Genomic DNA, 27,871 nt, shown 5'->3' with positions numbered 1-27,871 from the left:
CAGGAATCACCCCTCGCCGCTCCCCCCCGCCCCCATTTTAATCAGGCCAGGTTCCGTCCAGGTAGAATGAGGAATGAGTTGGTCCCCAGAGGCCTCATGCTCTGGGTCATTGGTCCCCAGTGAATGTTTTATTCTGATTTGATTTTCTAGGTCTTCAAGAGGAAGCCTGGAGATGCCATCCCGGGAGCCCGGGAGCCTCTCCCGGGCCTCCTGGCCAGCGCCGGCTCCTCCCATGCTGGTGGCCGCGGCTCAGCGGGCCCTGGGCTCCAAGAAGAAGAGAGGCTTGGCTCCCTCGGCCTGCCTGCACTTGGCCGCAGAGCTGCTGGCTGTGGCCGTGAGCCTGAAGCCGGCGGTGCTGTACGATCTCAACGCCGCAGGGGCCACCCAAATCCAGAACTACGTCGGGGCCCTGCAGGGGCTGGGCTTCCTGCCCCCGGGGCTGCACATCCTGGAAGTCGCGGGGTCCGTCCTGGTCCTCAGTCTGGAGGGGACCCGCCGGCACCTGGAGCGGGTGTTGGGTGGGCGCAGCCCCACGGCCTTGGTTGACGTGTCCGCTACCTTGGCCTGCCCTGCCCTCTGCCCTCAGGACCGTCTTGGGGAAATCCAGAGGCTCGTGACTGAGCTCCTGAGCCACCTGAAGGGGCAGGAGAGGGTCCCCCCCATGCCCGTCTCCCACAGTGAACTCCCCTCTGCAGACTGGAACCTGTGCACGATGTTTGGGGTGCTCCTGGGGTACCCCATCCCCTACGTCTTCTCTGCGGAAGAAGGCTACGACCACTGCCTCTCTCTGACCCCGCTCCGGGTGTTCACCGCCCAGGCCTCCTGCTGCCGGATTGGGGGCTCCCCCAGGGTCAAGCTCTATTCCTTCAGCGTCCCCGAGAGCCTGTACCCCATCCTCAAGGAGCGGCTAGATGCCTGGGAGCAAAAGCTGAAGGCCCAAGCCCAGGACCAGACCGATTTTGCCAATCTCAGCATTTCCACCGAAGTGGTCACGTTGGCAGCCGTGGCTCTCTGACTCCGGCTCCTCTTCTGCCCTTCGTCTGAGCAGTCCTATGGGGCGGGGGGGAAGGCGGTGTTTGAGGGGGAAGCACCGGGCATGAACACCAAGAGGGTTGGAGATGAGAAACAGGTGGCTTCCCTCTCTCCAGGTTACGACCAGAATTTTGCCAGGGCTGGCTTTCGTTCAGCTGAGAAGCGCGTGGAAGAAAGTAAACGGACAAGGTGTTTCACCTCGGGCAGGAGCCTTGACCCTTCTCCCGGTTCATATCCAGCCAGTAGAATCATAGATTCCTAGCTGTCCATGCCTCTGAGTCTCCTGCAGTGCCAAGCCTGTGAAAAAAATCACTGCTGTTCCAGCTGGTCAATAATAAACCAAAAGTGTTGAAGTTCAGGGAGATTGAAGTCTGATAAGGGTTTATTGGCTCAGTAGCAGAACAAGGGCAGACCCGATCAGAAATCTGTCAAAGCTGAAAAAGCCCCACTCCTTCCCTGCCGTCGCTCAGGGATCCATCCTGTGTCAGTTCAGTTCTTCCGTCCTGCTGTCTTGGCGTGGTTCAGAGCATCAGGTTCCCTGTGTTGGCCAGGAATGCTGCCAGAGCCATAGCCACCGTCACCACTAGCACGGGGACCCAGCAGTTGAAGCACCTCTGGAAAGGGAGAAGGAGAAGATTGTCTCTCTTTTTTTGCTCTGTTGTACTTTCCAAGCGCTTAGTACAGTGCTCTGCACACAGTAAGCGCTCAATTAATATGATAGAATGAATGGCTGAAGGGATGATGAGGGCCTCTGGAGATAGCTTCCCTTTCTCCTTCATCCCTCTCTGTGATGGGCCGGCCCCCTTCCCCTGCCAACTACTCACGTTCGGGTAGCTTCACCTGCAGCTTGCCACTGACCCAGAGGTGAAGCTTTGGAGCTGATTTCTAGCAGGCCCAAAGAGAATTTTATTCCGATTTTACCGAAGCCTAGCGAATTGTTTTCAAAAACTCTTCTGCCTCCAAATGTGTGCTGCCCCTCTCCCTTCCACTTCCCTCCCTCCTGTACTTTGCTTAGACCAGGGATGGCCTTGTAGTTCATTTGGACGTGTGTGTGTGTGTGGGGTGGGGGCGTTAAGGGGACTTTGGGGAAGAAGCTTATGGCCTTTTGTCTAAAATGTTGGGGACATGAACTCTGATGAGTTTCCCCCTCCCCAGAAGAGGGTTATGAATTCCAGCACCCAAAAAAGGCGCTTCTGCGTAAGCTTAGAGGAGGCCAGCCCAGAATCAGAGTTGAAGTCCAGGTAGTTTTAGGGAGCCGATTAAGGGAAGAGCTGGGGGTCATTCATTCATTCAGTCATATTTATTGAGTGCCTACTGCGTGCAGAGCACTGTACTAAGCGCTTGGAAAGTACAATTCAGCAGTAGAGTCAATAAATACGATTGAATGAGCGAATGATAAAGATGCCCAGGACTCGGTCACCTGGGGGAGATATGGCAAAGCCAGCCAAGGACTCCTCCCCGCAGGCCTCAGCCCCCAGGAGAATGGCCCAGGATTAGTGTGAAGATCCGAGGGGTACGTGGCAGGGAGCTTGCGCTCATCAGACTCCAACCCCCGGCCCCCAGCCCCGCAGGAGAAAGGATCGGGACGGTCAGCCCCCTGGGTAAAGACCCAGGGAGTCAATGGCAGGGGGCCCCAACAGGCTCATCGGGCCCCAACCTCCTGGACCACTCCACCGAATAAGAGCTCCAAAGTCCACCCCCTCGATGAATGGCCAATCTAGCCCAGAGACACTTGGAAGGGGCCATGTCTTATCTGCAAGGTGGACAAAGTTGAAGTGGACAGGAGGGAAACTTCATACCCTTGCCCTGGGGGGTGGCTTCTGGCAGTGGTTCAGTGCTTCCCGACACTGCTTGAGCTTGTCGAGGCAGGACAGGTACTCGTCACTCAGGCCCGCCAGTTCAGCCTGCAGCTCCTCGCACTGAAGGAATCAATCAATCAATAGATCGTATTTATTGAGCGCTTGGGAGAGTACGGTATAATGATATAATACAGTTGGAGGATGCGTTCCCTGCCCAGAACGAGCTTGCAGTCTAGGGGATAGCAGAGGATTAATGTCCCCCCGCCCTAGGTATCCCCAGCACACAAGCAGCTCCTTGGATATGGAGTAATCCCCCGACTCCTGTCTGGCAGCTTTCCCTTTTCTTTCCAACATGGCTCCAGGAAGCTTTCCCGATTGATTTCACCTGCCTTCTGACTTGCAGGCACTATCCCAGACATGCTCTTCAATCATCAATCAGTCAATCGGTGGTATTTATTGAGTGCTTATTGACCTAAGCGCTTAGGAGAGTACAGTACGCAAGAGTTGATGGATGCGTTCCCTGCCCACAGTGATTTCACTGTCCATTCCATTCCCCTTCAAGTCCTTGTCACTCGGTGACTAGTGTGATGGATTTTGTGTATGTCCAGCTTCATGTCCATTTTAAATTGTGAATCTGTAAGGGCTTTTCTTTTCTCTAATGGGGTCTCCCCGGGTCCAGAGCGATGCAGTCCTCCCTGAGGGTTCAGTAATAATAATGATGATGGTATCTGTTAAGTGCTTATTATGTACCAAGCACTGTTCTAAGCACTGGGGTAGATAGAAGGTTATCGGGTTGTCCCATATAGGGCTCACAGTCTCGATCCCCATTTTATAGATGAGGTAACCGAGGCACAGGGAAGAAGGGAAGTGACTTGCCCATAGTCACACAACTGACAAGTGGCAGAGCTGGGATTAGAACTCGTGACTTCTGACTCCCGGGGCCATGCCACCGAGCCAGTGGTGAGACTGATGATGATGAAGACTAGCATGGACTGGAGGTAAGGTCCAACGTGGCAATAATAATAATGGTGGTATTTAAGTGCTTATTATGTGCCAGGCACTGTACTAAGTGTTGGGGTAGGTACAGGGTCATTGAGTTGGGCACAGTCCCTGTCCCATGTAGGACTCCCAGTCTTAATCCCCGTTTTCCAGATGAGGGAACTGAGGCCCAGAGAAGTGAAGTGACTTGCCCACGGTCACAGAGCACACAAGTGGCAAAGTGGGAATTAGAACCCAGTTCTGACTCCCAGGTCTGTGCTCTATCCACTAAGCCACACTGCTAAGGAGGCTGTGGAAGAGGGACCAGGCCAGGAGTCTCACCTGTCGGAAAGAGTTAGATGTAACTCGGCAGCGGCGTCGGAGGGAGGGGGCGTTCGGTGGACCGTGAAGTGACTCCCGGACAAGTGGGAAGATTTGACTACCAAACATTTCTCCTCACCCTTGATGCATCAGCAGTCAGGTCACTGAGAAGGACCAAGGTTTTAAGTGAGGAGAACCAAGGTATGGAGAAGGAATCTCTCCCTGCCCAGGAGGAGACTTGGACCCTTCTTGCCTATTCGCATGTCAAGGTTGACCATCTTTCTGCTTCCATATAATGTTCCGTGTGTGTGTGTGTGTGTGTGTGGATGGATGGATGTGAGTGAGCAAGCACAGGCCTGTGGCCGTTCCCTTGCTCCATCCCCCATTCATCCATTTGTGAATTATCAGGGAAATTGCAGGAGAGGTGCCAGTTTGATTTTGTCCCCTTTCCAGATACACCAGGAATTGATTAGAAAGATCTGGCCTGATCCTGCTGCTCTGCTTGGGTGGGGACCAAAGCCCTAAAAGTCATCTGAGCTCAGCATAGACACTGGAGGAATCACTCAAGGCTGGATGGATGTGCTAGGGAGAGAGGAGGGTCCGGGGAATCAAAAAGAAGCCCCTTTGGCTGGAATGAGGCTTTGATAATAATAATAATGATAATAATAATGATGATGATGGCATTTGTTAACCACTATGTTCCAAGCACTGTTCTAAGTTGGGGCGGGGGGGTAGAAGATAATCAGGTTGTCCTCCCACGTGGGGCTCACAGTCTTAATCCCCATTTTACATATGAGGGAACTGAGACACAGAGAAGTTGGGTGACTTGCCCAAAGTCACACAGCTGACAAGTGGCAGAGGTGGGATTAGAAACCATGACCTCTGACTCCCAAGCCCGTGCTCTTTCCACTGAGCCGCGCTGCTTCCTAATCTCGGCAGGGAACCTTGTTCTCCCCTCCAACTGTGAAGGATGACTGTCTGTCTCCCCCCAAGACTGGAAGTTTATACCTTGCTCCTCCCTCCTGCTGCGAAGGATTGGCATCTGTCTCCCCCCTGCCCCGAGACTGTCAGCTCATTGTGGGTAGGGAATGTGTCTGTCAACTCTGCTGCACTGTACTCTCCAAGCGCTTAGTACAGCTCTCGGCACAGTGGGCATTCAATAAATACAAGTGATCGATGAGGGTTCTGTCTCAGTTTAATCCTTCAATCACCCCTTAGGAAGATGGATTCGTTAACAGATGCGATCACCTCCTCACCTCCTTTTCCTTGGTGGTGAGTTGCAGGGTCCTCTCTTGCAGCTGGGCCCTGAGATTCCCATCCGCCTCTTCCCCGGGGCCCTCTGAAGGGGCAGCTGGTGGCTGCTCCTGCCGCGGTGGGGCTAGGGTCCTCGCCGACAGAGCCTCGTCTAAAAAAACAGCCCGACCTGCTGTAAGCCCGGAGGCCGGCGGGGGGAGGGGGAGGGAGGGGCAGAGGGAAGGGGCCCTTGTTGGGTGCCGAGAGCTCGAAGATCAGTACTGGGTCCCCTTTCGTTCTCCATCTACACTCTCTCCCTCGGAGAACTCATTTGTTCTCACATCTCCAACCACCATCTCTCTGTGAATGAGTCCCAAATCTACCTCTCCAGCCTCCATCTCTCTCTTTCTTTTCAGGCCCGCGTTCCCCCCTGCCTTCAGGACATGTCTACTTGGATGTCCCGCCTACACCTAAAATTTTAACATGCCTGAAACAGAACTTCTCACTTTCCCACCCGAACTTTGTCTTTCCCGTGACTTTCCCATCACTGTAGCGAGCACTCCCATCCTCCTCGTCTCACAAGTCCATAACCTTGGCATTATCCTCCACTCATCTCTCTCATTCAACCCACATATTCAGTGTCACCAAATCCTTCACGGCATGGCTAAAATCCTCCCTTTCCTCTCCATTCAAACTGCTACTATGCTGACGCAAGCTCTTATCTTATCCCTCCTTGCTGACCTCTCCCTGCCCCTTGTCTCTCCCCACTCCAGTCCATAGTTCACTCTGTTGCCTGGATGATTTTTTTGTTCAGGTTTCCCCACTCCTCAAGAACCTCCGGTGATTACCCATCCGCATCCTCGTCAAGCTGAATCTTGTCCCTTCCTATCTTGCCTGGCCGATTTCCTGTTCTGACCCAGCCTGCTCACTGCATTCCTTTAATGCCACCCCATCCGCTGTCATTGCCAACTCCTCGTCCACCTTCTACCTCTGGCCTAGAATGCTCTCCCTCTTCTTATCCAACAGACCACCACTCTCCCCACCTTCAGAGCCTTATTAAAACCACATCTCCTCCAGGAGGCCTTCCCCAACTAAGCCCTCATCTCCCCTATTCCTTCTCCCATCACTTGGATCCGTACCTTTTAAGCACCTGATATGCACTTCACCCTCGCGGCACATAGTCATAATTTATTTTAATGTGTGTCTCCCCTCTACGCCGTAACTTCCTTGTGGGCGGGGAACGTGTCTGCCGCCTCTGTTATATTATAGTCTCCCAAGCACTTAGTGCAGTGCTCTGCACACAGTAAGTGCTCAATAAATATGATTGATTCCTCTCGTTCTGGCTGCAGACCAAGAAGAGCAAAGCAGTTTTGAGCTGCCTCCTATTGGGTTGGGGCAGGGGGGCTGGGGGTGGAGAGTGGGGAGAGAAGCCGAGAGGGGTCAAACGAGTAAGAATTGACATTGAAGTCTGAGTGCAAAATGAATTTATTTAATATGTTCACTATCACAAAGTCACATTTTCACAGAGAGCAGAAACCCCTTTTCACAGGAAGGAGGAACGCACATCAACTTCTCAAGTGAAGGATTTCTGAAAGGATTACTGGCTAATCTCTCCTGGCCACCGAACAGACCAAACATCCGTCCCGTCCTACAAGCCCAGAATCTTGCAGCCCCTGGGCTGCGGGGGGGGGGGGGGGGGGTGGTACCTCGAGAGGCCATCTCATCAAACCATCTGCCTCCCAGCGGGCTGGGTGAGAGCTAGCCCTTAGAATCTGCCAAATGGGGTTTGCTGACCTTTCTTCCGGATCAATTCCTGCTGGGCTTGCAGCTGGGTGGACTGATTCTGAACCACACCTGTGGGAAAGACAAAAGCGTTATCCTTACTCCCTCTCTCTTCTGTGTCCTCTATGTATTTGAATCCGTACCCTTTGGGCACTTGATATTTCTCCCACCCTCAGTCCCGCAGCACTTATGTACAGATACGACGCAGCGTGGCTTAGTGGATAGAGCGGATGGGCCTGGGAGTCAGAGGACCAGGGTTCTAATCCCCTTTCCCCTATTTTTTTTTTTTTTGTGACCTTGAGCAAGCCATTTAACTTCTCTGGGCCTCAATTAAAAGCTAACCAAATTGAACACAGTCACAGTCTTAAAACCCATTTTACAGATGAGGTAACCGAGGCACGGAGAAGTTAAATGACTTGCTCAAGGTCATGCAGAAATCAAGTGGCAAAGCCGGGATGAGAATTTGGGTCCTTCTGACTTCCATGCCCATGCTCTCATTCGTTCATTCAATCGTATTTATTGAGCACTTACTGTGTGCAGAGCACTGTATTAAGCGCTTGGAAGAGTACAATATAACAATAGACAGATTCCTTGCCCACAGTGAGCTTACATCTAGAGGGGGAGACAGCTATTAATATAAGTAAAGAAATACATTATCTACTAGACCACATTGCTTCTCAGATTTGGAAGTTGGGGTGAGCCTAGAACTACATCGTAAGCTCCTCCCACTACACGGTAAACTTCTCGAGAGCAGGGATTGCATTGTACTTTCCCAAGCACTTAATACAGTTTAATACGGTGCTCCGAACCCAGAGAGTGCTCAGTAAATATCACTGATTGATTGAACCTGCTGTACTTGACTATTTACCCTCTTTATTCAGGAGGGGAACTCACTCTGTAAGTGCTGGACCTTGGCTTCTAGGTTGAGCTTCTCTTCTTCTGACCTTTGTAGTCTTCCTGAGAAGGTAAACGCATAGATGCTAACAGACAGAAAGAACCCAGTCAGTGAGCCCAGGAGCTGCAGAGAAAAATCTGGGTCTGGGCTGCAGGGCAACATCCCAGAACCCCCCAAGATGGGTGTGGGGATGCTCAATCTATCTTTCCCGAGGCTCAGGCAGGAGAGGGATCCTTTAAAAGAGCTCTTAGATTTAGCTGCCTCAACCTCGACTGATCAGACACTCAGAGTGGACTCACTCCCACAGATGTGGCCTCATCTGTGTGTGGGGGGGTCTCTGAATATTCCCCAAGGGGGGCGTCTCATGGGTAGGCCACACCCTGACTTTCACTGGAGAAGATGGACTCTCAAAGTGTGGTGGCACAGAGTAAATACGATTTGCTCCACAGGCTGGGGCAGCCGATGAGTGGAAGATGAGGCAGGAAGTCCTCTGGGCCAGTCAGAGCATTTCTTAGGTTATGACCCCAGCCACAGGGAGAGGGGATGGGGCCGATTTTCAGTGAAAACCCTCCCCGCGGAAACCAATGAGCAAATCCTCCCTTCCCACATTGAGGACCGGCAGGCCGGCCGGCCAAAGACGGGTCTAGGCTGGCCATTCATCCTGTTTCCAGCCGCCTGTGCCCTGTCCATCGTGAATTTGGCTCCAGACGCCTCTGTGTCTGGGTTTTTTTCAGTGCCAGAAATGCTGCAGGTTAGGGGCAGATTGGAACAAAATGTCCCAAGTTACTTCGGGTCGTTCGGCTGGTTGCGTGGTGTACTACGTCAACGGTCAGGTATGTTTGGGTGCCTTGGGGGGGCTGCCCCTGGACAGGCCTCCCCAGAAACCTGGCTCTGTACCTTGGAGTTCTTGGGCGTCCTGGCTGCCCTGGGCCTCTTCCTCCTGCAGCAGGTTCAGTCGAGCCTGCAGGTCCCGGTGCTCTGTCTCCAGCAGGTGCAGAGCCCGACTGAGCTGTGAGTCTCGGCTGTCAGCTCCCTGAAGAGGAGACCCCCATCACCTGTGAGTCCGGGCCTCTTGGCCCCACCAACCCCTTTTTCCACCCTCCCTACTGCCTGGAGCTCCCTCCTGCTTCATACCTTGCAGACCGGCCGCTTCCCATCCTCAAAGCCTTTCGTCAATCACCTCTGCCAGGAGGTCTTCTCTGATTAATTTCTCATTTCCCCACCCTAGTTCCCCCACCACTGCAACTCTAGTATTTCCTAAGCCCTCGGGTCAATCAATCAATTGTATTTATGGAGTGCTTGCTGTGTGCTGAATGCTCTGCTAAGTGCTTGCAATCTAACAAGGGAGACAGACACTAAAATAAATCGCAGACAGGAGGAAGCAACAGAGTTGAAAGTTAAGTACATAATTGCCCTGGGGTTGGGGTGAGTTGAGGACACTATAACTCCGTTTTATTGTACTCTCCCAGTTAGATCCTAAACTCTGAAGACAGGGATTGCACCTACTAACTCAATTGGACTTTCCCAAGAGTTTAGTACAGTGTTCTAAACAGAGTAAGTGCTAGATAAATACCACTGATTGATTGAAAGGAGAGAGAATGTGAGGATGGCAGTGTGGGAATTGCCCCTCTGGGGGAATGAAGGTCAGTAAAATGGCTTTTTTCCCCTCTAGAGTGGCAAACCAGGTGCCCATTAGGGAAATAACCCTGTGAACTTTCCCCTTTCAACAAACCCAGTTTGCTTAATACTTTTTAGTGATGCCATGTGATTGTTTTCCCAAACGTTAAGCAAACAATTTACTTTGGCGATGTAGACATACAAAGCCACATTTTTGTGATCTAGCTACTGGTAGTACAGTGCTCTGCATACAGTAGGCGCTCAGTCAATACGATGAATGAATTTAGGGAGGCAGGCATTGCTGGAAGGAAGGAAATAGCATCTGCCGGGAAACAGCTTTCTACACTTGCAAGCAAGAGTGCATTTGGATGCGTCCTTAGCCCCCTGCCTACTGAAGACCACCTGGCATCATCATTTTTCAGTCCTTCCCATTGTCTATATGCTCCTTGTGGGCAGGGATCCCGTCTACTAACGCACTGTACTTTCCCAAGTGCTTAGTACAGTGCTCTCCACACAGTAAACACTCAAGAAAAAACACTGATTGGTAGGCAATGGTGTATTCAACCTATGGTTTTTTCCCCGATATAATACAGTGCTTGGCACACAGGAAGTGCTTAATAAATACTACCACTACTTTTCAGCAACAGAAATGCCCCAGGTTTAGGCAGATGCCCACAGATTGTACTGAATAACTTATTACTATTACCACCAGTACTGTTTCACTCTATTTGGTGGGGTGGGATCGTTAGGGCCCCAGGAATCCCTCCTGTAGCTTTTTCTGCATACTGGAACCCATTTTGGGGCTGTATGGGCAGGGAACCTGTCTGCTAATTCTGTTGTACTCTCCCAAGCACTTAATACGGTGCTCTGCACCTAGTAAGGGCTCAATAAATACAACTGTTTGCTTGATTTATAGCAGACTATCCCCACTGACTCTTCATATATTCATTCAATCATATTTATTGTTTTCAATCAAATTTAAGACACGTTCCCTGCCCACAACTAGCTCACGGTCTGGAGGGGGAGACAAACATTAATATACATAAATACATTACAGATATATACAGACATATACCTCTGTGCTGTGGGGTTGGGAGGGAGGATGAATGATTAGAGCAAGGCAGGGTGACACAGAAGGGAGTGGGAGAAGAGGAGAGGAGGGCATAGTCAGGGAAGGCTTCTTGGAGGAGATGGGCCTTCAATAAGGCTTTGAAGTGGGGGAGAGCAATTATCCCCCACTGAGGAGGGAGGATATGTAGAGGGGCCCCCAGGAAGGTCCTGATCTAGGTTTTCCTCCCCTGCCAATCTCAGTACCTGCAATTTACACTGCAGAATGTGCAGCTGGGTCTCCAGCTCACTGTGCTTGGCTGTCAAATCGCTCCATTCTTCCTTGAGGACTTCATACTGGGCCTTCCACTGGGCACATTCCTGCTCCGCGCCAGCCAGGGACCGCTGAGGGGGCCAGGGGACGGAGGAGGTGAGCCAGTGGGGAAGGGGCTCTCAACCCGCCCCCCGTGCCCCACCACCACACCGAGGTCCCTGGGGGAGCCATCCCTCACCTTTGTGCTCTGAAGCTGCAGTTCTGCCATCATTTTCTCCTCCAGCAACTTCTGCAGGGATTTCTTTGCTTTCTTTTCGTAATTCTGCTTCTGGTCTTCCATTTCCATCAGGACCTTCGTCACGCTCTCCTCAGAGTGTTTCTTTAAATTGGGGGGAAAGGAGTCACGGAGAGCTCACCCCAAAATTGGGTCGGTGGGAGGAATGGGGAGAGAGAACCTGCTCAGCTGGAAGGAGGAGCTGAGCAGCAGTAAGTTAGGGGTGGCTGAAGAAAATAGAGCCTGTGGGATTCAAACTCTGTTTTCCAGGCTTCTTGCCTGTCCCTCCTCTGGAACTGATACCAGAGAGACTGATAATCTTCCCGGAAACTCTCCTTGGAGAACCTTGTCCACTTGTCTGGGACCAGTCATGATTTAGAGTGGGCGAGTGGGAAATAATGCTCGTGCCATTCATTGTACTTATGTACATATCCATCCATAATTCATTTGAATACCTGCCTCCCCTTCTGGTCTTTAAGCTCCTTCTTGGCAGGAATTTACCTACTCTATTATACTATGCTCTCCCAAACAGTACAGAGCTCGGCATGCTCTAAGTTTTCAATAGATTGATTGTAGTTTGGTTTCTCTGATCTGGGAGTGATATGGGGGAAACTGATAGGAAACCTTGGAAGACTGGAAACTGTTTTGCTCTTTCTTGCAGCTGTTAAAGGCCCACAGACTATACCAGGCCCCCGGATTATATTATGCATGCAAAACTCTTTTGCAGTCTCTTTACTATTAGGTAGGTGGAATCTGGATTGTATTTACCTTTCAGATTTTTCTTGAATCCGCTTTGAGGACCCACGGTATACTAGTATCCTTTCCTTTGTGGAGCAGTTGAGGAGGAGTAAAGAAAGGAAGGGCCCTGATAGATTGGCTGGAATTTTAAGGGCTTGACTGAACCATCCTCAAGTAAAATAATCACAGCCCCTGGCCCCGCTACTCCTGGCTTAGAGCTCGTGACCCCTGCCCCGACAGGGACCCCCATTGTACAGAGACAGTACCTGGGTACAGGTATACAGCTGGTTTTCAAGGGATCTCAATTTGCACTTGAGTTGGTCCTCATTCATCTGTCCCTGGGAGGAGAGAGAGAGAGATACAGAAAGAGATGAGGGTGTGTGAGACTCCAATACTATTCATCGGCTCTCAGCTGGAGGGCTTGGCCTCCCTTTGAGTAGAATTGGCAATATGGAACCTGAAATCACCTGTAGACTCTCCCTCACTGCCCCCAGCTCCGAGTGGTTGGAACCCAACCCAAGAAAACTTGAGCTCTGTGAGGTATGGGGACCATTTCCAACTGTATTATCTTGGATCTACCCCAGCGCTCAGAACAGAGCAATCGCTTAAATACCACAATTATCATGATTAATTATTATTGTCTCCCAGTAAAAGTAAGGAGACTACTGACAATTATGAAGAATACCACACACTCTTTGGCTGATCTGGAAGCAAGAGATATCCAAGATATTGGGTGAGTAGAAGGATGCCCCAAAAAGATGCTTTCCCCAAATCGATAGGACTGAGAATGGGGACCTCCATCCGCTCTCCCTGGCTCCGGAGCTATTGCGCTCCCCTCCTGGGGCCTGGTAAGCACTGGTCTGGTTTCTGAGCTGCAGGACTTGTGACCCCAGGAGCTGAGGTGGCAGAAGCCTGGACATCCAGCCATATGGTGACAGACCAGTTGGAAACTGGTCAGTCTAGTGGTCCAGGGTAGAGCCAGAACAATATTCCCTGTGGGGGAAATGGGGAGGGCACGTGGCACCCTTCCCTGACCCTTCCTTCTCTAGCTGACCTCTGTCCCAGATGGGGCTTATCCGTGGCCCAGTCAGCTCCGTTTACAATCATTCTGATGGCATTGACCTAATCCCCAGAAAGGGGAAATCCAGGCACCTCCTACCCCATCTTTCCAGAGCATCCCCCTTCAAGTTAGGTGGGACAGGAAAAGCTTTGCTCCTGCCCTGCTGCTAGTTGAAGCTGAGCAGTCCCCTCTTAGTATGGAGAGGCAAGCTGGGTTGAGTTTGGCCCCCTGCACCTGTTGTGAGTTTGCATCATGGCCATCTGCCGGGTTCCAGGCCTTGGAGCCCCGCCCGTGTGGCTTCCTGTGTCTTTCTGCTTGGAGGTTCAAAAGCAGTTTGCCGAAAAAACAACAGTCCTCTGTGCTTTCTGCAGACTTCTCCTTCTGATTGCCATAGGACAGACTATAGACCTTGCCCAGCCAGGTCCAGAGAGGTTCCAGCTGCAAATGGGGGTAGAAGGAGCAGCGTGACCTGGTGGGAAGGTCACGGGTCTGGGAGTCGGGGGATGTAGATTCTAATCCCGGCTCACTACTTGTCTGCTGGGTGACCTTCAGCAGGTCACTCAGCTTCTCTGGGCCTTAGTTTCCTCATCTGTAACATAGTTTCCTCCCACTTAAACTGTGAGCCCCATGTGGGGCAGGGACTGTCTCTGACCTGATCAACTGTGCTTTAACAAATACCACAATGATTATTATTATCGTCTCTTCAGAGGGGCAGGAGGACAGCTTTCCCAAAGCTTTGGAAGAGCTTGCAGAGACCCATCTGGTCTCCTTATCTGTTCTCTACTTCCTGCAAACAGCAGGTCCTGCCCTTTTCTCCCTCTGAGCCCACAGGATCCCATCTCAGGTTCACACCCATTCCCCCCTTGGCTTTACCTGGTCTTTGCAGCTCAGGTGAACAGGAGGTGTAAGCAGTCATCTTTTTGGTCTGCCCCTCGAAAACCCTCACTGGATCATTCAGACTATAATATGCTCTCCCCACTCCCCACCTTCCGGTTGGGTGGTCGACAGGAACAAATTCATTCCATAATTGCTCAACCCTCCACTTTTCCCAGGGTCGTGCCCACCTGGACTGGACATGCGACCCTAAGGCGAACAGCCCCCGGCAGTACCGTTGGTCGGCCCAGCCTGGGCCTGAGACCGCTGACCACTGACTCCTCCAAGTCTGACCCAGCGCTTTTCTGTTTCCCGTACCAGCCCAGGCCCCCCTCCCTGTCTGGACTCCTCACAGCGAGACACCTGTTGATGTTTGGGAAGGACCGACTGACTGACTCTCCCCCAAACCAATCATTCCACCTCCCATTCTACCCCATTCCCCGCCCTCCCAAAGAATCCCTCCGACCTGCCTCCCATGGTGACCAGGGACCGTCTTCTCCCTCTGCGAAGCAGGCTCGTTCCCACTTGCTGCTGGAGACCGCTTTGGCCTCTCATTTCCTGACAGTGTTATTTCCTGCCGCTTCACTTGTCACCAGAAACATCACGTACCTTGCCACGGAAGTATCAAACCGCAGCCCATGTTCCTACCCCACCAAGCCTATGACTAGTCCCGTCTCTTGCTCCTTCCCTTCCTCCTTCCGTCCCTCCCTCCCTCCACCATCTCAAGAGCCCTGAACCTCCCAGTTTGGGTCGGCTGGGCCTGGTGGGGCGGAATCAACAAGACGCCCCTTTCTGTCAGCCGCTCACACTGTTGTAGGTTGGTTCTGAGGATTTTAAAGCCCCCCACAGCCTGCCAAAACCCTTCAGGAAGGAACCCCCACCTCAGTAAGCCGTACGGCCTTGGGGATAAGGCGCAGGGCTGGGAGTCAGGGGACCTGGGTTCTAATCCCAACTCTCCCACTCGCCTGTTGTGCGAGCTTGGGCAAGTCACTCACACTTCTCTGGACTTCAATTTCCCTCATCTGGAAAATGGGGATTAAATATAAGGGGTCCCCTTTCCGGTTAGGCCGTGAGACCTGTTTGGGACAGGGGTAGTGTTCGATGTGGTTATCCTGTAGCTAATCTAGGGTTTGGCACATAGTAAGTGATTAAGAAATATCACAATCATCATCATTATTATTAGTTAGCATTAGGAAAGGTTTGGCTCCTTACCATTTGTTTTTAGGCACTCGGTCAACTCTCTCCCTCCCATCTTATCTTACTGATCTCCTTCTACAACCCAATCTGCACACTCCACTAACAGCAGCCTATTCTATGTACCTCCATCTCTCCTATCCTGCCTCTTACACTTTGTTCACATCCACTCTCTGGTCTGGAATCACTCCCCCTTCAAATCCCAAAGTCTCCCCCTTCGAACGCCCCCTAAAATCACCTCATCTCCAAGAGGCCTTTCCTGACTAAGCCCTCATTTCCCCTACCTGCCCTCCCCTCTGAGACCACTATGCACTTGGCTTTATACCCCTAAAGCACTATGACATTCGACCCGGTGCCACAATACTTTGTGTACATACCCTTATTCTATCATTTATTTCAAAGTCTCTCTCCGCTTATAGACTGTAAGCTTCTTGTGGGCAGGGAGTGCATCTACCATCTATATTGTAATGTACTTTCCCAAGTGTTTAAATCAGAGCTCTGCCACCCAGTAAGCTCACAATAAACACCATTGATTGATTGACTGACTCTAGGTTCTGCCAACCCACACGTATCCACACCAGTCAGTATCTGAGGGACAGGGGACCTAAAGAGGACAGCTTCCCGGTCTTAAAAACTACACGTGCTTCACTTGTAATTTTGCAGGAAATGGGACTTTTCAGGATTCTGAAGCTCACACACTGTATGTTCAACACTTGTAAAAGTGAGGCATGGGAAGAAAGGGAAGGGTTTGCAGATTACTTTTTTTCTTCTGTTTTCTCCTCCTTCTCTGCCTTCTTTAGACTGTAAGCTCCCTATGGGCAGGTAATGTGTCCTCCAGTTCTCTTATATTGTACTCTACCAGGCATCTGGTACAATGCTCTGTATATAATAAGCGCTTGGGAAATATGATTGATTCTTCTCCTTCTCCTATCCCTTCTTCTCCTCTTCTTCCTCCTCCTCCTCCTTTGCCTCCTCCTCCTTCTCCTTCTCCTCTTCCTCCTCTTCTCCCTTTTCTCTCTCCTCCTCCTCTTTCTCCTCCTCCTCCTCTTCATCCACTTCCTCCTTCTTCCCCTCTTACCTCCTCCCTTCCCTCTTTCCTACCTTCCCTTCCCCATCTTCTTGGACCAAAAGCTACTTTAGGGCTGGGAATGTGTCTTCCACAATTTCCCAGCAAATTTCCCAAGGGCCTGGGTTAGTACTCCACATACCATGGGTTGTCTGATGAATTCACAGACAAGCGGCATGGCCTAGTGGAAAGAGCACGGGCCCGGGAGTCAGAGGACCTGGGTTCTAATCCCAGCTCTGCCAATTCCTTACCGTGTGACCTTGGTCAAGTCAGTTAACTTCCCTGTGCCTCAGTTCTCCTGTTCTCCTTCCTATCTAGATCGTGAGCCCCTTGTGGGACAAGAACCGTGACCAACCTAATTAACTTGTGTCTACACCAGTGCTTAGAGCAGTGTTTGACACATAATAAGCACTTGACAAATGCCATAAAAATTATTTAAAATCGGGGCCAAGTGCATAGGTCAGGATCTTCAGCGTTGGTGTAAATGCTGAAAATATCTTGGCCTAAAACACCAGGGTTTGGACCAAGCTACTTTACCAAAGCCACTGGCCAGAGAGTGCTTTGTGTTCCATTCAGAGTCTGCAAAGGGGAAAGGGAGCTCAAGTTTGTGGTTTGCATTGTGCTGGCCCACAAATCAGCCAATATTGAGAATTCTCAAGAGCTTGGAGGAAAAACCCTAAAGTCTTCTGCTCAAAAGAGGAAGTTGGATTGTACTGGGTGCCTGAGGAATTCACTCCCCCAATTTTCAGTCTGACTGGAAATCCCAGACCCTCGGTCGGTTTCTCTGCCTCTCGGGCTTTTCAGGTTTCTCTTCGTGAAAGCCGTTTAATGCTCTACCCTCCAGTCCCTAAACTTGGTTCTTCTGAATTTTGCCATCTTCCCTTTGGATGTCAGTATGGTCCACCATCATCTGGAGTCAGGCCCCCTAGATTCTAATACCCGTTGCTGCTACCTATCTGCTGTGTGTCCAAGGGAGCAACTCAACCTCTCTGGTCTGAGCTTCAGGATCTCTAAATTGGGGAAGAATCATTCCTGCCTCCCCTCCTCCCCGGCACTGTCTTGACGATCATTTGCCTACTGTATGACCTTGGGCAGGTCACCTAACTTCTCTGGGCTTCAATTTCCTCATCTGTAAAATGAGGATTCAATACCTGTTCTCCCTTCCTGTTAGATTATGAGTCCTGGGTGGACCAGGGACTGTGTCCAATCTGGGTGTCCAGTATTTACCCCAACGCTAAGTGCAACACCTGGCACATAGTAAACATTTAATGAAGAAGCACAGCATAGTGGCAAATGCATGGGCTTAGGAGTCAGAGGACATGGGTTCTAATCCCAGCTCCGCCACTTGTCCGCTCTGCGACATTGGGCTAGTCACTTCGCTTCTCTGTGCCTCAGTTAGCTCATCTGTAAAATGGGGATTAGGACTGTGAGCCCCACGTGGGACAACCTGATTACCTCGTATCTACCCCAGCACTTAGAACAGCGCTTGGCACATAGTAAGTCCTTAATGAACACCATTATTATTACTATTATTATTAGTAACTGGCTTAGTGGCAAGAGCAAGGGCTTGGGAGTCAGAGATCAAGGGATCTAATCTTGGCTCCGCCACTTGTCTGCTGTGTAACCTTGGGCAAGTCACTTCACTTCTCTGGGCCTCAATAACCTCATCTGTAAAATGGGGATGAAGATTGTGAGCCCCGCATGGGACAACTTGATGATCTTGTATCTACCCCAGCACTTAGAACAGCGCTTGGGACCTAGTAAGTGCTTAACAAATACCATCATCATTATTATTAATAAATAACTTTTGAATTAAATGACCCCAGGGTGTTAATTACCTTCCAGGATCTCTCTGAGGCCTGGATCAGGGTGGAGAGAAGCTCCTGGAGGAAAACCATCTTCTTTTTCAGGATCAGCTCACGCTGTAGGGCTTCCTGTGGGTGAAATGAAGCGGCAGTTAGCTCAGAGATGGAGAGGGCTGGAGGGCCGGAGGGAGAGTCGACGGCTGACTGACTTGTTACTTACTCTGAGGTATTCAGAAAGTTGGATGATTTCCTGGGAAGAAAAAACAACAGAGAAGGAGAGCGAGCATGAGAAAGAGCCGATGGTTCCTCCCTAGGGGCAGTTGTAACTAAGATCTAAGATCTGAGTGGAGAAGATGTCCGAGTGGATTCTGGTCTGGAGGGTGGGTGGCCGAGGGGTCATATCTTTTCTGGGGGACAACCGGCATTGTGTAGTGGATAGAGCAAGGGCCTGGGAGTCAGAAGGTCATGGGTTCTAATCGGGGCTCTGCCACTTGTCTGCTGTGTGACCTTGGGCAACTTTACATCTCTGAGCCTCAGTTACCTCATCTGTAAAATGGGGATTGAGACTGTGAGCCCCAGGTGGGACAGGGACTGTGTCCAATCTGATTTGCTTGCATCCACCCCAGTGCTTAGTACAGATTCTGGCACATAGTAAGCGCTTAACAAAAACCACAATTGTTGTTAATATTATTATTATTAGAACCTGGCCTGGAAGATGGGTATTCAGGGCGGTGGGGTATCAGTCAGTCAATCAACCAGTACTTTTTATTGAGTCCTTAATGTGTACGGAGCACTGTACTACCTTGGAAGAGAAGACACCTGGCCTAGTGGAAAGAATATGAGCCTGGGAGTGAAAGGACCTGAGTTCTAATCCCAGCTCATCGTTCACCTGCCGTGGGACCTTGGGCAAGTCATTTAACTTTGTGCCTCGGTTTCCTCATCTGCAAAATGGGATTCAATACCATTACTCCCTCCTACTTAGAATGGGAGGCCAAGTGGGACTTGATCATCTTGTATAATAATGATGGTATTTGTTAAGTGCTTACTGTGTGCCAAGCACTGTTCTAAATGCTGGATCTGCTTCGCCACTTAGTCCAGTGCTTGGCACATAGTAAGCACTTAATAAATATTATCATTACTATCAATTACAATGAAAATTACTATTATTGTTATTACAATAAGAAGCAGTATGGCCTAGTGGAAAGAGCATGAGCCTGGAGTCTAATTGCAGCTCTGACTCTTGTCTGCTGCATGCCCTTGTTCAAGTCACTTCATTTCTCTGTCCTTCCATTACCTCACCTGTAAAATGGGAATAAAATCCATGTTCTTCCTCCTTCTTAGACTAAGAGCACCTATGGGATAGGAACTGCCTCAGATCCTTTAATACTTTTTTAACCCTAGAGCCTAGTAGAGTGCTCAGTACATAGTAAGCGTTTGTCACTGACCACAGATTCTACTGTTATTGTTCCGAGAGAGTAGGTAGGCACAAGCCCTGCCCACCAGGAGCTTACAATCTAATGGGTGAGAAATACGTTAAAATAAATTAAAGGTAGGGAAGGCAACAGAGTATAATCCTGGGAAGGAGGGCAGGGGGGAGGGTTGGGGGGATGTCAAAGTGATAAGGGGAGATATGGACTTCAGTGCAAAGGCGAATAGGGTGGGGAGATAAGAGGTTTCCTGGAGGAGATATGAGTTTAGTAGGGCTTGGAAAATGGGGAGAGTGGTGGTCTATGGGACATGAAAGTGGAGGAAAAGTGTGAGCAAAAAGGATCAGTAGCAAGAGAGAGGAGATTGAGACACAGTGAGTAAGTTGGTGTAGAGGATCAAGGAGCAATCAATCAGTAGTATTTATTGAGTGCTTACTATATGCAGAGCATCATATTAAGCCCTTGGGAGATTGCAGTACAACAGAGTTGGTAGATACTTTCCCTGCCCATAAGGAGTTCATGAGGGGGAAACAGATATTAATATAAATAAACTGGCTTAGTACAGTGCCAAGCGTTTAGTACAGTGCTCTGCACATAGTAAGCGCTCAATAAATACTACTGAATGAACATAACTGCGGCGGGCCTGAGAGTGGGGTGAATATTAATTGCCTAAAAGGTACAGATCCAGAGGATAGGTATGTCTCAATCAATGGTATTTATTGAGTGCTTACCGAGTGCAGAGCTTTGTATTAAGAGCCCGAGAGAATACAGTGCAACGGATTTAATAGAAATGTTCCCTGCCCACAAGGCTCTTAGGTAGGAGAGACTTAAAGCTGATGTGGAAGGTAATCCGGCTGGGAGGGAGGGTGTCTGGGCCCTCCTGGATCCCTCAGGAGGCACAAAGCTCCCATTCTCATTCCCATTTCCTGGTCCCTGACACCATTCCCACTTGGATGGGGGAGAGGATTTCTCTTACCTTATCCAGGACTGCGATTCCACAGCTGAAAAAAGAAAGGAACTGGATGATGGTTTAGGATTCACAGACCCACCTGCCACTCCCAGGTCCAACTTGGAAAACCCTAGCCATGCTGAACCACTGACCCTGACCCTTTGGGCCTCTCCTTAAGGCTCCCTGGGATGTGCGTGGACCCAGAATCCTCCCTTTCTTGTTTCCTTCCTCACTTAAACCTGGAGATTTTAGAGACATCACGCATGGTTATTTCCATTTTTTCAATGAAATAGATGATTATTATTACCAGGTCATTAGGGGGAAGGTCTTTAGGGGCAAGAGACTGGGGGTGGGGGTTGGGGAGAGTGTTTGGATGAGGGAGTACAGGGAATGTGCCTGTTTAATGTTATATTTACTCTCCCAAGTGCTCAGCACAGTGATCTGCACGCAGTAAGTGCTCAGTAAATATGATCGAATGAATGAATGAAAAGGTCTGAAGCAGCCATTGAGGGCGAAGGACGTGGGAGTCCGTTAGGATGGAGAGGTGTTGTTGCTGGGCAGAATTAAAGAGGATGAGGATGAGTTTGAGATGTATGAGTTCAGGCTAGAATTCCACCAGTGATGTTCAATGGCCTACCATTGAGCCTCTTCCCCGGCCGGGTCCACCACTGCCCTCCCAGAGTGTGGTGGAGTCAGTGGTGTAGGGCTAGACCTACTTGGTTTGTTGGCTGGCATCATTCATAACGCGAACCTTGGCTGCCGTGGTCACCGTTTGTGTGCCTGCAGGGAGAGATTCGGTGGGATAGGAGATCCAGGCCTGACACCCAGGGGGTCAAGGAGAACGACTGTGAGCCTGAGGCCCCAAGCAGAGAGAGCCCCTGGGCCTGCTTATCGGCACACAGGTGACCCACTTCTGTTCTTCCCCCACCTCTGGAGCCTCCCTGATGAGTCTCAGAGGGCAGATTTTCAGAGAAGAGAATCTGAGGGGAGGACCTCCATGAATTTTCCAGGCATCTCCCTCCTGGGAGCTCGGAACTCTCCCCTGTCACCGGTCCTCATAAGCAGCATGGGAGACAGGAAGGGGCCGAGCTGATTCACTCCACTCTGAAGAGGGAGGAAGTGAAAGTCCCAGAAAAGAAAAGTGGACTCAGGCCACCAGGCAGGGGCTGAGACCGGGTGAGAACCGAGGCAACCCTCTTCCCTCCCAGTCCAGGTCTCTCTGCCCGGCTTCCCACGGCCTCTCTAGAGGAATCACCAACGTGTTCTTCTAAAAGGTGAGGAGCCAGAAAGTTCCCAGATCCCTCCCTTGGCCAGCCCGATTCCACCCATTTCAGAATAGGTTAGCAGCTGGACCCTGGGGGACTTTCCCCTTTCATGAAAAAAAAGGTCGCCTCATCCCTCCCCACTGTTCCAGGTTTCCCCATGTTCCAACGAGTCAAGGTTCACTCCTGCTCCTAATGCCTAGTCTCCTTTGCTCTCTGGTGACCCACTGACCTTGGCTTTGTCTGGACACCTTCTTGGCGGAAGGGTCTCCCTGCAGAAGTTCCCGAGACCCCAGAAGCGAGTGATGTGTGAGATTGGTGAAGCTGTTTGAGAAACCCTGGGACTGGAACACAGGGACATCAGGTCTGATTCTGTGTAAGTCCTGCAAAGCAACAAGGAGATGGTGTAAAAGAGCCAGTCCAAACCAAGTGGAGATTCCCAGGTGGAGTGCTGCAGGATAAGCAGCATGGCCTAGTGGATAGAGCATGGGCCTGGGAGTCAGAAGGCCCTGGGTTCTAATCCTGGCCCTGCCCCTTGTCTGCTCTATGGTATCGGGCAAGTGACTTAACTTCTCTAGGCCTCAGTTACCTCATTTGTAAAATGCGGATTAAGACTGTGAACCCCATGTGGGACAAGGACTGTGATCAACCTGATTTTCTTGTATTCTCCCCAGTGCTTAGTACAGTGCCTGGCACCTAGTAAGTGCTTAACAAATACCACAGTTATTAATATCATTATTATAAGCTCGCAGAGCAAGGAGTGGGATAATGATGATGATAATAGCAATAATAATGATAGTCATAATAATTGTGTCATTTGGGGTAATCAGGAGACAATCAGGTCAGACACAGACCCTGACCCTCATGGGCTCACTGTCTACAGGGGAGAGAATACAAGTATTAAATCCTCATTTTACAAATGAGGAAACCGAGGTCCACAAACTTGAAATGACTTGCCCAAGGTCATAGAGCAGGCAAGTGGTGGAGCTGGGATTAGCCTAGGGAGTGGGTTGGCTCTATGTAGCCATGGGGATGTACAGTATTAGAGGAAATAATAATAATAATGGTATTTGTTAAGCACTTATTATGTTCCAAGCACTCTTCTAAGCCCTGGGGTGGATACAAGGTTATCAGGTTGTCCCATGTGGGGCTCACAGTCTTAATCCCCATTTTATAGATGAGGTAACTGAGGCCCAGGGAAGTTAAGTGACTTGCCCAAAGTCACACAGCTGACAAGTGGCGGAGTAGGGATTAGAACCCACGACCTCTGACTCCCAAGCCCGGGCTCTTTCCACTAAGCCACGCTGCTTCTCTAATACCCCTGAACCTACTTTATCATCCTCAGCAGAAACATTTATTGAGCGTTTGTTTTGTTCAGAGCTCTGTTCTCAGCACTTGGGAGCAATCCACATATTTTTCTCCTCTAATGCCAAACCTTCTCTCTGTACCTTGATCTCACCTATCTCACTACTGACCTCTTGACCATATTCTCCCTTGAGCTTGGAAATCATTCGTCTTTCAGTCTGACCATCCACCATTTTCCCCACCTTCCTAAAATCACATCTCTTCCAAGAAGCCATTCCTGACTAAGCCTTCAATTCTCCTATCCTCTCTCCCCTCTGCATTGACTGAGCACTTGTCCGTGTACCCCTGAAACTCCTTGATACTCCCCCCCACCAGCCCCACAGCACTTATGTATACACTTTTCTATTTCCCCTATCTGTAATTTGTTTTAATATCTGTCTCCCTTTTTAGCCTGCAAGCTCTTTGTGGCTAGGGATCACATCTATTCATTCATTTATTCAATAGTATTTATTGAGCGCTTACTGTATGCAGAGCACTGCACTAAACGCTTGGAAAAGTACAATATAGCAGTAAAGAGTCCCTGCCCACAACGAGCTCACAGTCTAGAGTGGGGGAGACAGTCATCAATACAAATGAATGGCTATCGATAAAAATAAAGAAAATTACAGATATACACATGCATGTTGTGGGGCAGCGAGAGGGGGGAAGAGCAAAGCGAGGCAGAAGGGAGTGGGGGATGAGGAAAAGTGCCCACTGACTGATCGAACATGCCATCCAAATGAGGGGCATCTTAGGGAGCTTACAGTCTAATGAGGAAACAAATTGAAGCAAATAGCAAACGTACAATAAATCCGAGAGTGAATGCACAGAGGCAGATGGATAAAGACAAGAGGAGGGAAATATACACACCCAAATGCTAAGTAGAGGTGGCTGACCATCCACCAGGGAACCTCCTCTTGGAAGAGGTGGTTTTAGCAGGACTTGGGAAATGGAAAGGGACATGGCGACATGCGGAATTTGAGCGGAGAGTGGTTAAAAGGGTCAGAGAGAAGACTAGAGTTAGAAGGCCCGCTTGGAAGGAAGGAAGAGTGTAAGTTCAGGTGTAGTGGGAGAAGAGAGTAGATAGGGAAGGAGACAACTGGTGAAGAGTCTTATGTTCAGGATTTTCCACTTGATGTGGAGAGAAATGGGAAAGCCTTTAGTGATTTTTGAAGAGGAGAGTGATGAGTTCTGAATGGGAATTTAGAAAATGAGCTGGGCAGCAGAGGGGTGGACTTGGGGCAGGAGACCCGTCAGGAGGTTAATATAAAATTCAGCTGGGAGCTGATGAGGGCTTGAACCCAGGGGGTGGCTGAAAGGAGGAAGGGCAGGGGCAGATCTGGGGAATGTGATGGAGGAAGAACCAAGCAGAGAGGAGTCAGAGTTCGAGATGACCCCAAGGTTGTGGGCTTCTGGGAAATGTGGAGTGGTGGTCTTGTCGACTGTGATGAGAAAATTAGGAGGAGGAGGAGAAGAAGGAGGAGGAGGAGGTTTAGCGGGAAAGATGAGATGCTTAGTGGGAAAGATGAGACGTTTAGTAGGAAGATGAGAAGTTTAGTATTTATTCAGCACCTATTGTGTGCAGAGGACTGTAGGAGGTGCTTGGGAGAGAACAATAGCAATGATAGACAGGATCCCTGGCCTCAAGGAGTTTTCATCAAGTGGGGAAGACAGGCACTAAAATGAATTACAGATGGGAAGAAGAAGGAAAAGGGGACAGGTACAAGGACAGGAGTTAGTGCTTAAATAAAAGGATATGGACCCTTGAGGACAGAGATTGTGTCTTCTCTTTTGCACACTTTCATACTCTTCCCAAACCCTTAGTACAGTGGTCTGCCCTGAGTTGATGCTCCACAGAAGCTACGGGTGAGTTGGTGACACTTTTAAGAGAAGCAGGAGGCTGCCCACCCCGTGCCCTCCCGGCCCTGATCAGGGGCCCTGCTGGTGGGGGTGAGAAGCAGGGGTGAGGTTCTGCCTGCATTCGTGTCCCAAGTAGGGGCAAGGCATGGGGTATGGTTTAGGAGCTGAGGCTGGGGCAGGAGCGAGGGGTGGGGCAGGAGCAGGGGGAGGGGCAGGATCATCCCAAGGCTCTACCTTCTCAGCCTTCCTCTCCCAGCAACTTTGGCTTCCCCACTCCCTACGCTCCTGCTCTGATAGATCTGATCGTTCCTGGGCCCTGAGATTGCACAGCCCAAGGCAGTGATTCAGGAGTAAATACAAAATATAACACCATCATATTGGTTAACGGGCAAGGGGCTTATGGAACTGACTTCCAAGTGACCAATATAAACTCAATAATAATAATAATTGTGGATCTGTTAAGCACTTACTATATGCCAGTCACTGTACTAAGCGCTTGGGCTGAATACGAGCAAATCGGGTTGAACACAGTACCTGTCTCACAAGGGGTGAGAAGCAGCATTGCTTAGTAGAAAGAGCACAGGCTTAGGAGTCAGAGGTCGTGGGTTCTAATCCCAGCTCCGCCACTTGTCTGCCGTGTGACCTTGGGCAAGTATCTTAACTATTCTTTGCCTCAGTTACCTCATCTGTAAAATGGGGATTAAGACTGTGAGCCCCTCGAGGGACAACCTGATTACCCTATATCCACCCCAGCGTTTAGAACAGTGCTTGGCACATAGTAAGCACTTAACAAATACCGTTATTATTATTGTTATTATCATTAAAGGGTTCACAGTCTTAATCACAGATGAGGTAACTGAGGCTCAGAGAAGTGAAGTGACTTGCCCAAGATCCCACAACAGCCAAGTGGCAGAGCTGAGATTAGAAACCAGGTCTTTCTGCCTCGTAGGTCCACGCTCTATCCAAGAGGCCAGTCCCGGCCGCTCCTCGGGGTGATTACCTGCTGTCCGGCCGATGACCTCACATCTGCCCAAGAAGCTGTTCCCCTGAGGGCTCTGCCACGGTGGCGCTCTCTCCTTGGGAGCCCATAGGCTTTCTCATCTTCATCCCCCTCCAGATTCCTGCGTCTGAGGAACTCCTGCTGGCGGGGGCTCCGGGACTGCCCTTCGGGCTGCGCCCTCGGCTGCTGCCTGCCTGTCCGGCGGCACGAGGTCACATTGGGGCGTCGGCGCAAGCTCTCGCGGGTCTCCTGCCATCGCTCGCACTTGGCCTCGTAGCTCTCGCTGCCCCGACCGGGACCAGGAGGGGCCCAACAACCTGGACCGATCATGACCGGTGCTCCCGGGAGACTTTTGATCCTGGATCACCTTTCTTGGTCCCCACAAGAGCCAGGAGACAGAGAGAGAGAAAAGAGACATGAGGCAGACCCAAAGGTGGGACTGGAGGACACAAAAGTAGTCCGGGTGGCCTGGCCCTGGGTGTTCAGAGCCTGGCTTTGCCCTTGACTCACTTTGAGGCCTTGGGCAAGGCCCTCTTTGGGTCTCAGTCCTCCCCTCTGGGAAGTGGGAAGAATTATCACCCCCTCACTTCCTCTAGACCTTCTCCCCTGTGATGCTGCAGGCATTTGTTGAATAAGGCTGGCCATGTCCACGGAGCTCCATGAATCCAGTTGCTTTTTTCTGACTAACCCTTGTTATCCAAGGTCTCATGAGCTGGGATACTGGTGGGTATTGGGTGTGGGGAGGGGGAGCTCTCTGGGGCTGAGGCCAACAGGGGACAGGGGAGACCCTGCTCAGGCTGGAGAAGTGGGCAGGGGTGGGGAAGTCTCTTTGGAGTTTGCCAGCTCTCAGCCCAGCTTTGTGATTCCCCTCATAGGTTCCTGAATCCTAATACAGACTCCCAAGTCCAGTCTTGATACCTCCTCAGCCTCTGATGGACTGAGTGCCAGGCTCACTGATCCAGGAGGGCGGGCAACCTGGGTAGAGGGGAAAATGGTATGCTGGGAAGCCATTTTGGGAGCCCGTGAGTCCTCTGGAGGGCCACTGCCCGGCCAGAGGGGCAGGATGTGACTTGAGTCTCGGGTGGGGTTCTACCAAGGGCAGTCTCTCTCTCAGTGGGGAGTTAGGCCTGCCCTGCATTTGGGAGGGGCTCAGCCCCGCCCATTTAGGTCTCTGCCCTTCCCAGTGCCTTACTCTACTATTTCTCCCATTACTCCACTATTTCCCCAATACTCTTATTTCCCTTCCGTAATTGATTTTAACGTCTGCCTCCCGCTGTAGACTGAAAGCTCCTTGTGGGCAGGGATCAAGTCTACTAGCTCTGTTACATTGTAGTTTCCTAAGTGCTTAGTATAATGCTCTGCACACAGTAAGCACTCATCAAGTATCATTGATTGATTCAGACGCCCCTCCCCCACAGGTCCTTGTAGGCTAACTAGGTCTCCGTACCCACCCGGCTTCCTGTGTGAGTCAGGGCCAGGCATGGCCGAGACTCCAGCCCTGAGAATGGGGGCCCGAGAGAAACGGAAGGGGCCTTAGGTAGGGGACCTGGTCTAGGCCCTGCCCTCAAGAGGGTGAACCCCTAGACTGCCCTGACCTGGATGGGGGTTTGCTCAGTCATCCTTCCAGCACCGAATCACCCCAGTGAATCTGGAGTCCTCGATTTCTGATCCAACTCTCCCACTGCCAAATTCTCACTCTCCGCAGGCTGGCAAGTGCCCTCGGGTGGCAGGGGGCCCCTTGCATCCCAGCCCCCGAGGCTTGGGTGTCCCATTTCCATTCTAGGGACTGCAGAGAACCCCGCAACTTTCTGCTATTAGAGCTTCCTCCATCCCTCCTCAACAGCGGAGATGAGGCAGGGGCAGAAGCTCAGCCTGCAGGTCCCTTCCTCTCTCTCAAGAGCAGCAGTGCAGCGCTTCTTTGGAGTGTGGTTTACCTGGAGCAGCACAGCTATCCGAGGTCGTCTGTCCAGCCCGCCCTGGGGGGGCCGGAGCAGCAGAATCCCAGGCAGGGCAGCGGGATGGAACACAGTTTGAAGGTTCA

General features: G+C 50.7%; 3 protein-coding genes across 5 annotated transcripts in view; 2 read left to right on the top strand and 1 right to left on the bottom strand.

The window, feature by feature from the left end:
• The window catches only part of C7H1orf74 (chromosome 7 C1orf74 homolog), an 8,009-nt gene extending 6,619 nt beyond the window's left edge, over positions 1–1,390 (top strand). For both annotated transcript variants that reach the window (XM_029069496.1, XM_029069495.2), the window contains exon 2: positions 151–1,390. In XM_029069496.1, the coding sequence (XP_028925329.1) occupies positions 173–1,015 (843 nt within the window). In that variant the 5' untranslated portion in view covers positions 151–172 and the 3' untranslated portion in view covers positions 1,016–1,390. The remainder of the gene's footprint in view (positions 1–150) is intronic.
• On the bottom strand, positions 1,387–27,871 carry TRAF3IP3 (TRAF3 interacting protein 3). The gene is made up of 16 exons (XM_029069493.2): positions 27,765–27,871; positions 25,831–26,201; positions 21,859–22,009; positions 21,081–21,144; positions 20,392–20,416; positions 18,209–18,238; positions 18,022–18,117; positions 12,257–12,328; positions 11,217–11,357; positions 10,972–11,109; positions 8,938–9,073; positions 8,040–8,102; positions 7,158–7,217; positions 5,387–5,535; positions 2,832–2,951; positions 1,387–1,646 (listed from the first exon to the last, which is right to left on the bottom strand). The coding sequence occupies exons 2-16, from the start codon at positions 26,158–26,160 to the stop codon at positions 1,554–1,556; spliced, it is 1,668 nt and encodes a 555-aa protein (XP_028925326.1). The 5' UTR covers positions 26,161–26,201; positions 27,765–27,871; the 3' UTR covers positions 1,387–1,553.
• Positions 9,016–27,871, top strand: part of LAMB3 (laminin subunit beta 3) — a 148,734-nt gene continuing 129,878 nt past the window's right edge. Inside the window, exon 1 of one of the 2 annotated variants that reach the window (XM_029069489.1) lies at positions 9,016–9,097. The gene's annotated coding sequence lies outside the window, so the exon portion shown is untranslated. The remainder of the gene's footprint in view (positions 9,098–27,871) is intronic. The other variant, XM_039912512.1, reaches the window with a different exon arrangement.

Source organism: Ornithorhynchus anatinus, chromosome 7 (genome assembly GCF_004115215.2).
Source record: "Ornithorhynchus anatinus isolate Pmale09 chromosome 7, mOrnAna1.pri.v4, whole genome shotgun sequence".
In the NCBI taxonomy this organism is placed as follows: Eukaryota; Metazoa; Chordata; class Mammalia; order Monotremata; family Ornithorhynchidae; genus Ornithorhynchus; species Ornithorhynchus anatinus.
The sequence above is the reverse complement of the archived record's forward strand: the minus strand, read 5'-3'. Positions and strand labels throughout refer to the sequence as shown.

What these genes read in the sequence shown, in the direction of transcription:
- TRAF3IP3 (XM_029069493.2), bottom strand. Translation starts at nt 26,160, where the DNA reads ATGATCGGTCCAGGTTGTTGGGCCCCTCCTGGTCCCGGTCGGGGCAGC. An exon ending in CCTCAGAGAGATCCTGGAAG is followed by an intron (nt 12,329 to 18,021) that starts GTAATTAACACC and finishes CTCTCCTCCCAG; the next exon opens with GGACAGATGAATGAGGACCA. An exon ending in GGACGCCCAAGAACTCCAAG is followed by an intron (nt 8,103 to 8,937) that starts GTACAGAGCCAG and finishes TTACCTTCTCAG; the next exon opens with GAAGACTACAAAGGTCAGAA.